This window comes from Cyprinodon tularosa, unplaced genomic scaffold (genome assembly GCF_016077235.1).
Source record: "Cyprinodon tularosa strain WSP-4 unplaced genomic scaffold, ASM1607723v1 ctg1168, whole genome shotgun sequence".
Lineage (NCBI taxonomy): Eukaryota > Metazoa > Chordata > Actinopteri > Cyprinodontiformes > Cyprinodontidae > Cyprinodon > Cyprinodon tularosa.
Genome location: NW_024037968.1, coordinates 56,360 through 67,379, shown reverse-complemented (window position 1 = coordinate 67,379; position 11,020 = coordinate 56,360). Strand labels below are relative to the sequence as shown.

General features: G+C 45.5%; 1 protein-coding gene across 3 annotated transcripts; it reads left to right on the top strand.

Annotated features, from left to right (window-relative positions):
- The first annotated feature begins 2,694 nt into the window (after window positions 1-2,694).
- Window positions 2,695-10,713, top strand: LOC119798380 (zinc finger protein OZF-like). Of its 3 annotated transcripts, none has more exons than XM_038307828.1 (3): window positions 2,744-2,873; window positions 2,904-2,953; window positions 8,869-10,712. In XM_038307828.1, exons 2-3 carry the CDS (start codon window positions 2,926-2,928, stop codon window positions 10,446-10,448), a joined length of 1,608 nt encoding a protein of 535 aa, XP_038163756.1. In that variant the 5' UTR covers window positions 2,744-2,873; window positions 2,904-2,925; the 3' UTR covers window positions 10,449-10,712. The 3 variants fall into 3 exon arrangements, with proteins under 3 accessions (XP_038163753.1, XP_038163756.1, XP_038163764.1); XM_038307836.1 differs by having other exon boundaries at window positions 2,752-2,888; window positions 2,919-2,953; XM_038307825.1 differs by having other exon boundaries at window positions 2,695-2,953; window positions 8,869-10,713.
- The last annotated feature ends 307 nt before the right edge of the window (window positions 10,714-11,020 follow it).

The window sequence follows — 11,020 nt, the reverse complement described above, 5'->3', positions numbered from 1 at the left end:
ATTTATACCTAAAACTAATGCAGGGATTTAACTAATTTAGCGTTAATCAGTAATAAACTAAAAACAATAATTTCCATCACGATCACTGAGTCGGGGAGCGGCCATTTTTGCCCAAATATAGTAGCCCCTCCCTCCTGCCATCTTCCAGCAGTGACGTCACGGTGCGGTAAGCCTAGCGCCATTCTCCCCGCTTTACAAGCTAAATCAATGGGAACTACTAGACACATCTGCAATCAACAACAATTATTGAAGATTTCCAGAGGACTTCACCATTGAAATTCACCAGAGCTATAGTGAAACTGACAATGCCCACGTGCATGGCAGCTGGATGCTGGAATACATCGGGTAAAAGTGAAAGAAAGAGTTACTCCACCTTTCTGATTCCTGATCCTCCACGGACGGGTTGGTCGTTGGATCGCCAACTTGAAGAGGGAGGATTTGCCATCGAACTTCTGGCCAGAGAAAATATTTAAAGTGCTTTCAGACGTTGGATCCAGAGGTTTTTAAAAATGACTATAGAAATAAAATAGGCTGATATGCAGAGAATTACTGCCCCTCTCACACAGAGATGAGAAAAAAGATTGAAATAAGAACTTAAAGGAAACTTTAAACATATTCTTCATGTTTTGTCAGAAATAATCCAGAATAGTGTTGATGGCAAAACCAGGAAATGAGAATAAATTCATAGACGCTGAATGTAGCTCTTTGACTAAAACGTTTCTCCATAGAAGGAAAAATCGTATTAATATCTGTCCACCAAAGGCTCCATTTTAGGGCATCATGCATATAATACATATTTATTAATATTTAAACCAAAGCTGTAAAGCTGAGGCCTTTAAACACTGTTAGTATTTCCAACAGTGTTTATTAATAGAAAGCTAGATCTATGCGCCTAGATGTAACGATTCTGAATCAACTCTGCACACAAATATACATTTCTTTCCTTTTTTCAGTAAAACTGGAAATAGAAAAAAACTCAATTGTGATGCAATTTAGATAAATCAGTGGTTTTTAATCCTGACTGTGAAGCTGGACATGAAGTGTGGCGTACTGAGGCCACGCCCCCAGAGGTCACATGGCTGATGCACGGCTCTCCTGCTGCTGAGCAGACCGAGTCATTTTTTTGCAGCAGTTCCAATAACCAAACATTTTAGGAACGTTGACTGTTTTTAGGGTTTTGGTGAAATAGAAATCAATAAATATTTGCTGCTGTGAAGTGAATCATTGATGGATCAGGAACCCGTCATCATTCTGACCTCTGATCGCCTCCGGGGTGAAATTGTCCCAGATTTAAAACTTTGGCTGAATTGTTGCTGGAAGTTTAGTGGCAGAGCAGGGATTCAGCCTCAGGTCATGAAAACAGCAGCTAGGGGGCGCCTGTCCTTTCATCTGCAGTTAGGATCTGCTGCGGCCTGCCAGCGCCTCCCTTCGCCCGGAGCCCGGGGCCCGGAGCCCGGGGCCGGGCTGTTCCTCTGGAACCTCCTGTTCTCAGGCCTCGCTGTGCAAACAGACACTTTGCTGGAGACAAACGTTCTCTTGTTTTTCCTGAACACATTGAGCTTATAGTGAGAGCTGTTTAACATCAGCGCAGTAAAGACTGATGGGACTGTTTATGTTGTAACCATGGCAACAGAAACCCCAGCTTCTGTTCAACATAAAAAGTGGTTTATTGTAACTGAACCAGCCTCCTGTGATCAAAGTCATCTGGTTCTATTTCCTGTTTTTGGTTGGTGGCCTGAAGCGACCCCATTGGCTGGTATCGTCGCTGCTATCAGATTTATTTCTGTGTGAAATTATTTTTTTAAACTTGTGACTTGAACCTGAGTCTAACTGGATGCAATGTTTCAGAATAAGAGGGAAATCCTGTGAGCCGCCATGTTGATTAAAGCAGAAAGAACAGGTTATCTATCTGAAGTGAGGAGTGTTACTTTGAAAGAGTAATTAGTTATAGTTACTAGTTACTTCCCGCAAAAAGTTACTGAGTTACTAACTGAGTTACTACACAGTGAAAGTAACTAGTTACTAGTAAAAGTAACTATTGCGTTACTTTTGCGTTTCTCGCCTCCGTAACCCTCCCCACCCGGCCCCCACCTTCTCGCCGTGTGTTTCCAAAGCCAGCTGAATAGAGCGGACGACAAAGACAAGAACCTGCAGAGAGTTTAGCATTTATTGCAACTCAACCTAAATGACATCAGGGGGGAACGCTATCTGACGGGCCTATAAACGCCGTCAGATAGCGTTCCCCCTGCTTAACATGGGGGGAACGCTATCTGATGCGGTGTAAATATCATCAGGCTGCATCACCTCTACTCATGGGGGGGAAGTTTTTTAACAGGGCGTTCAGATCTGGTGAGTGAATGAAATTAATAACTGGGGATGTCTAATTCTGAAATCCTGTGTGGTTGGGTTGTTATAGATTCGGCAACATCTATCTATCTATCTATCTATATATACAGATCTATATAGATGTATGCTCTGCAGTATACATAAAATATGGATCTCCATCCAATGTTACTAAAAAAAGATAACGGCGTTAGTAACGTTACTTTCAACGCCGTTACTCCCATCACTGGAAGTGGGCGATAAAATCAGAAAATATTAACTTTAAGGTCGATAGAATAAACTCTTTAGCTGTTTTTCTAAGGTGTTTTCTTTTAAACCACAAAGCCCTCCCTTAATGTTTACCTGACACATCCATCCCTGACCAATATGGCGGACTTCCAATCAGCGCCCTGTGTGGGCGGAACTTCCGGTTTGTGTTCCTTTGACGCAGAGCCGCCTGCCTCAGTGACTCCTGATCATCAGAAGCTTTTGATCCGTTTCAAAGTCAGAAACTTTAAGGCTTCAGCTGAAAGCAGGAGGAGGAGCAGCAGGAGGAGGAGCAGCAGGAGGAGGAGGAGCAGGAGGAGGAGGAGCAGGAGGAGCATGGAGGCTCCTCAGGTGAAGCCAGCAGGTTGGTCTGTTTCTCCTCTCATGTCACGTTTGGATGGCAGCTCATAGATCTATGCTGGGTAGAACATGCGGAGCCAATCTCTGTGTTTCTGCTCTATGGAGCCTCAGATCTGCTGAGGTCCAGTTTATCTGGAGAGACTCTGATTTTAGAGGCAGTGATATCAGAGCAGACCCCGCACTGACTGCTGCAGCACAGACATTACGGCCGCCATCTTGGGGAGGTCGACCTGCAGCTTTAAGCAGGACAGTAGAATGATGCCTCAGCACTGCAGCGTAGTTAAGTTCGAACATCAGAGCTGGAGGGAGAACTTTGAGCTTTAGAAGAATAAACAGCATATTATATATATATATATATATATATATATATATATATATATATATATATATATATATATATACACTATATTGCCAAAAGTATTTGCTCACCCATCCAAATTATTGGAATCAGGTGTTCCAATCACTTCCATGGCCACAGGTGTATAAATTCAAGCACCTAGGCATGCAGACTGTTTTTACAAACATTTGTGAAAGAATGGGTCGCTCTCAGGAGCTCAGTGAATTCCAGCGTGGAACTGTGATAGGATGCCACCTGTGCAACAAATCCAGTCGTGAAATTTCCTCGCTCCTAAATATTCCACAGTCAACTGTCAGCTGTATTATAAGAAAATGGAAGTGTTTGGGAACGACAGCAACTCAGCCACGAAGTGGTAGGCCACGTAAACTGACGGAGCGGGGTCAGCGGATGCTGACGCGCATAGTGCGAAGAGGTCGCCAACTTTCTGCAGAGTCAATCACTACAGACCTCCAAACTTCATGTGGCCTTCAGATTAGCTCAAGAACAGTGCGCAGAGAGCTTCATGGAATGGGTTTCCATGGTCGAGCAGCTGCATCCAAGCCATACATCACCAAGTGCAATGCAAAGCGTCGGATGCGGTGGTGTAAAGCACGCCGCCACTGGACTCTAGAGCAGTGGAGACGCGTTCTCTGGAGTGACGAATCGCGCTTCTCCATCTGGCAATCTGATGGACGGGTCTGGGTTTGGCGGTTGCCAGGAGAACGGTACTTGTCTGACTGCATTGTGCCAAGTGTAAAGTTTGGTGGAGGGGGGATTATGGTGTGAGGTTGTTTTTCAGGAGCTGGGCTTGGCCCCTTAGTTCCAGTGAAAGGAACTCTGAATGCTTCAGCATACCAAGACATTTTGGACAATTCCATGCTCCCAACTTTGTGGGAACAGTTTGGAGCTGGCCCCTTCCTCTTCCAACATGACTGTGCACCAGTGCACAAAGCAAGGTCCATAAAGACATGGATGACAGAGTCTGGTGTGGATGAACTTGACTGGCCTGCACAGAGTCCTGACCTCAACCCGATAGAACACCTTTGGGATGAATTAGAGCGGAGACTGAGAGCCAGGCCTTCTCGTCCAACATCAGTGTGCGACCTCACAAATGCGCTTCTGGAAGAATGGTCAAAAATTCCCATAAACACACTCCTAAACCTTGTGGACAGCCTTCCCAGAAGAGTTGAAGCTGTTCTAGCTGCAAAGGGTGGACCGACGTCATATTGAACCCTATGGATTAGGAACGGGATGTCACTTAAGCTCATATGTGAGTCAAGGCAGGTGAGCAAATACTTTTGGCAATATAGTGTATATATATATATATATATATATATATATATATATATATATATATATTACAGCTTCTCTAAGGTCTGGGACAATAAAATCCTTTCTGTCACCATGATGCAGCTGCTAAATAAAGTCTCATCTTTTGCAGTTTCTCATTAAAATGATCCAGAATGTTAGAGCCTAAAAGGAATAGAAACGTTTCAGTTGTTTTTATTTTCTCGTTGTTTCATCCTTTTCCTCTCAGATCACTCAACTCATCAGAAATTAAAGTTCATTTCTAATGAACTTTAGTTTATTTCCTGTTTTTACTGAACTTATTGTTTTAAAATGATGGTTTTAAATCCTAGTCCAGCAGCATTTCCCCTCAATGTTCACCTTAGAATAAATGTTGACTTTATTTATTGGCTGGATCTAAAAATAGCAAAGATATTTTCAATTTGAACATAGAAATGAAATAATAGAATATAACTTCAATGGTATCATTGTTCTAGGTCATCAGATCCATTCAGTTTATTCTGTCCAATCAGCTGCCTGTAGTGTCTTTAAATGTCCAGCAGAGGTCAGTATTCTGAGAGACTGAATCAACGCAGCATCAATACAGTTTGGCTTCAAGATGCCTCACTAGTCACTAGTCACCAACCGTCACTAGTCACCAACCGTCACTAGTCATCAACCGTCACTAGTCATCAACCGTCACTAGTCACCAACCGTCACTAGTCACCAACCGTCACTAGTCACCAACCGTCACTAGTCACCAACCGTCACTAGTCACCAACCGTCACTAGTCATCAACCGTCACTAGTCATCAACCGTCACTAGTCACCAACCGTCACTAGTCATCAACCGTCACTAGTCACCAACCGTCACTAGTCACCAACCGTCACTAGTCATCAACCGTCACTAGTCACCAACCGTCACTAGTCACCAACCGTCACTAGTCACCAACCGTCACTAGTCACCAACCGTCACTAGTCATCAACCGTCACTAGTCACCAACCGTCACTAGTCACCAACCGTCACTAGTCACCAACCGTCACTAGTCACCAACCGTCACTAGTCACCAACCGTCACTAGTCACCAACCGTCACTAGTCACCAACCGTCACTAGTCACCAACCGTCACTAGTCATCAACCGTCACTAGTCATCAACCGTCACTAGTCACCAACCGTCACTAGTCATCAACCGTCACTAGTCACCAACCGTCACTAGTCACCAACCGTCACTAGTCATCAACCGTCACTAGTCACCAACCGTCACTAGTCATCAACCGCCACTAGTCACCAACCGTCACTAGTCATCAACCGTCACTAGTCACCAACCGTCACTAGTCACCAACCGTCACTAGTCACCAACCGTCACTAGTCATCAACCGTCACTAGTCACCAACCGTCACTAGTCATCAACCGTCACTAGTCACCAACCGTCACTAGTCACCAACCGTCACTAGTCATCAACCGTCACTAGTCACCAACCGTCACTAGTCATCAACCGTCACTAGTCACCAACCGTCACTAGTCACCAACCGTCACTAGTCACCAACCGTCACTAGTCACCAACCGTCACTAGTCACCAATCGTCACTAGTCATCAACCGTCACTAGTCACCAACCGTCACTAGTCACCAACCGTCACTAGTCACCAACCGTCACTAGTCACCAACCGTCACTAGTCACCAACCGTCACTAGTCATCAACCGTCACTAGTCATCAACCGTCACTAGTCACCAACCGTCACTAGTCATCAACCGTCACTGGTCACCAACCGTCACTAGTCATCAACCGTCACTAGTCACCAACCGTCACTAGTCATCAACCGTCACTAGTCATCAACCTTCACTAGTCAGCAACCGTCAATAGTCATCAACCGTCACTAGTCATCAACCGTCACTACTCATCAACCGTCACTAGTCAGCAACCGTCACTAGTCAACAACCGTCACTAGTCATCAACCGTCACTAGTCAGCATCCGTCACTAGTCATCAACCGACACTAGTCATCAACTGTCACTAGTCAGCAACCTTCACTAGTCAACAACAAATGTCACTAGTCATCAACCGTCACTAGTCAGCATCCGTCACTAGTCATCAACCGACACTAGTCATCAACCGTCACTAGTCAGCAACCTTCACTAGTCATCAACCGTCACTAGTCATCAACCGTCACTAGTCATCAACCATCACTAGTCAGCAACCGACACTAGTTACCAACCTTCACTAGTCAGCAACCTTCACTAGTCAGCAACCGTCACTAGTCAGCAACCGACAATAGTCAGCAACCTTCACTAGTCAGCAACCGTCACTAGTCATCAACCGTCACTAGTCAGCAACCGACACTAGTCAGCAACCTTCACTAGTCAGCAACCGTCACTAGTCAGCAACCGACACTAGTCAGCAACCTTCACTAGTCAGCAACCGTCACTAGTCATCAACCGTCACTAGTCACCAACCTTCACTAGTCAGCAACCTTCACTAGTCAGCAACCGTCACTAGTCAGCAACCGACACTAGTCAGCAACCTTCACTAGTCAGCAACCGTCACTAGTCAGCAACCTTCACTAGTCAACAACCGACACTAGTCAGCAACCTTCACTAGTCAGCAACCGTCACTAGTCAGCAACCGTCACTAGTCAGCAACCTTCACTAGTCATCAACCGTCACTATTCAGCAACCTTCACTAGTCAGCAACCATCACTAGTCAGCAACCGTCACTAGTCAGCAACCTTCACTAGTCATCAACCGTCACTAGTCAGCAACCGTCACTATTCAGCAACCTTCACTAGTCAACAACCGTCACTAGTCATCAACCGTCACTAGTCATCAACCGTCACTAGTCAGCATCCGTCACTAGTCATCAACCGACACTAGTCATCAACCGTCACTAGTCAGCAACCGACACGTCACCAACCTTCACTAGTCAGCAACCTTCACTAGTCAGCAACCGTCACTAGTCATCAACCGTCACTAGTCATCAACCGACACTAGTCATCAACCGTCACTAGTCAGCAACCTTCACTAGTCATCAACCGTCACTAGTCATCAACCGTCACTAGTCAGCAACCGTCACTAGTCAGCAACCGTCACTAGTCACCAACCGTCACTAGTCAGCAACCTTCACTAGTCACCAACCGTCACTAGTCACCAACCGTCACTAGTCACCAACCTTCACTAGTCAGCAACCGTCACTAGTCATCAACCGTCACTAGTCATCAACCGTCACTAGTCATCAACCGTCACTAGTCAGCAACCGTCACTAGTCACCAACCGTCACTAGTCAGCAACCTTCACTAGTCAGCAACCGTCACTAGTCAGCAACCGTCACTAGTCACCAACCTTCACTAGTCAGCAACCGTCACTAGTCACCAACCGTCACTAGTCAGCAACCGACACTAGTCAGCAACCGTCACTAGTCAGCAACCGTCACTAGTCAGCAACCGTCACTAGTCACCAACCGACACTAGTCAGCAACCTTCACTAGTCAGCAACCGTCACTAGTCAGCAACCGTCACTAGTCACCAACCTTCACTAGTCAGCAACCGTCACTAGTCACCAACCGTCACTAGTCACCAACCGTCACTAGTCAGCAACCGTCACTAGTCAGCAACCTTCACTAGTCATCAACCGTCACTAGTCAGCAACCTTCACTAGTCAACAACCGACACTAGTCAGCAACCTTCACTAGTCAGCAACCGTCACTAGTCAGCAACCGTCACTAGTCAGCAACCGTCACTAGTCACCAACCGTCACTAGTCACCAACCGTCACTAGTCACCAACCGTCACTAGTCATCAACCGTCACTAGTCACCAACCGTCACTAGTCACCAACCGTCACTAGTCACCAACCGTCACTAGTCACCAACCGTCACTAGTCACCAATCGTCACTAGTCACCAACCGTCACTAGTCACCAACCGTCACTAGTCACCAACCGTCACTAGTCACCAACCGTCACTAGTCATCAACCGTCACTAGTCACCAACCGTCACTAGTCACCAACCGTCACTAGTCACCAACCGTCACTAGTCACCAACCGTCACTAGTCATCAACCGTCACTAGTCATCAACCGTCACTAGTCACCAACCGTCACTAGTCATCAACCGCCACTAGTCACCAACCGTCACTAGTCATTAACCGCCACTAGTCACCAATCGTCACTAGTCACCAACCGTCACTAGTCACCAACCGTCACTAGTCATCAACCGTCACTAGTCATCAACCGTCACTAGTCACCAACCGTCACTAGTCATAAACCGCCACTTAACAATAGATGTAATTGTTTTTCATGACGTCTGCAGATGTTCAGCAGCTGATGTCGGTGAAAGAAGAAGCTCCAGGAGACGATCAGCAGGAACCGGAGCAGCTCCCCATGGAGGAGGAGACCCATCCCACCAGGTTCCCACTGAATGTGGTCCTGATGAAGAGCGAGGATGAGGAAGAGAAGCCTCTGTTCTCACAGCTTCATCAGCAGCAACCAGAAGAACGAGATCTTCCAACCAGCAGCTCAGCGGACCTGATGAAGGCTGAGACCGATGAAGACGGTGGATCCAACCGGAACTCTGACACCTCCAGCTCTTCAGAGACGGAGGTCAGCGATGAAGAGGAGGATGGAGGGAGTCAGCCAGACTCTCAGCTCCAACATCTGTCAGCATCTGGGTCTGAAACTGAAGGCAATGAGAAGGACCTGAAGGAGAGCAGATCTGCCGAGTCAGAAGGAGCAGATGTCAGCGAGTCCCTGAGCTGCTCTGCCTGCAGCCAACAGTTCAGCAACAAGCGCCGCCTGCAGAGACACATGGCGGCTCATTCCGCAAAAACCTATGCGCCTAAATCTAAAGGTTTTAGGGAGAAGAAAGTCAAAAAAGATTTCTTCTGTGATAACTGTGGTAAAAGTTTTACTTTGAAAAACTCTTTAAAGCGACACCTGAGGATCCACACTGGAGAAAAACCCTTCGGCTGTGATGTCTGCGGGCAAAGATTTAACCAAAAATCTCACTTAAAAATCCACAGGAGAATCCACACCGGGGAGAAACCGTTTGTTTGTGACACCTGTGAACTAAGATTTAATCAGAAATCTAGCTTGAATTTACACATGAGAATCCACTCAGTGGAGAAACCGTTTAGCTGTGATGGTTGTGAACAAAGATTCAACAAAAAATCAGATCTAAACAAACACAAGAAAAGTCACATGGAGGAAAAACCGTTTGGCTGTGATGTCTGTGGGAAAAGATTCAGTAGAAAGGCAGATTTGAACATGCACACAAGAGTCCACACAGGTGACAAACCGTTTGGTTGTGATGTTTGTCGGCAAACTTTCAGCCTCAAGGCTAATTTAAACAAACACAAGAGGATCCACAGCGGAGACAAACCCTTTGGTTGTCTTTTCTGTGAACAAAGATTTAACAGAAGGTCACATCTAAACATACACCTGAGGATCCACACGGGGGAAAAACCGTTTGTCTGTGACGTTTGTGGACAAAGATTTAGTGATAAGTCTGCCGTAAACAAACACATGAGAATCCATACAGGAGACAAACCCTTCAGTTGTGATGTTTGTGGGAAAGGGTTTAATCAAAAGTCAAGTTTAAACAAGCACATCCGGATTCACACTGGTGACAAACCATTTAGTTGTGATATCTGTGGACAAAGATTTAATCAAAAGTCAACTTTAAGCATCCACATGAGGATCCACACGGGAGACAAACCGTTTGGTTGTCACGTTTGTCGACAAAGATTTAACCACAAGTCAAACCTAAACAAACACATGAGGATCCACAAAGGAGAAAAGCCCTATGGTTGTCTCATTTGTGGGAAAAGATTTTACCAAAAGCCTCATTTAAACAGACATATGAGAATTCATGTAGGAGAGGAAGTCGTCTAAAAGTGTTTGTCCTCAGCTACAGCGGATAGGACTGCAGAGGGAGCAGTAAGGGTTAAACATTATCCCTAAGGGATTGAACCCGCTGCAATCAGCCTGGACTGAAGTAAAGACAGAATATTAGCAGTCTCTGTGATCAGGTCTGTCTGATTAGAGCTGGCAGGGGGGAAGGAGGGAGGAAGGAAGAGGAAGCGCGATGCTTCCTATCACTGGTGAAGATTCTCAGTCATCCAGGTCACAAACAGTTCAAATCAATCGACTGGACTTTGTTTCCCAGTTTGAAGACGTTTCTCTTCCATCCAGGAAGCTTTTTCAATTCAAAATCTCAGAAATAGCGTTTAGTTCCAGGTTTTATACAGCAGCCCATATTCTTTTAAATGTTTCTATTCAGTTCAAAGGTCTGATTGATGTGATGTCATCAGCCCATCCATCCCAGCCATTTACATTTATATCAACTAACAAAAACAGACTAAGGTGGCATTTTTCTTGAGCTCTTAAATGCATCAGATTCAAATCCAAAAATATATAAAGTAAGTTAAATAATAGTTCTGTTTTCTATGGTCTTTTGCCTTCTG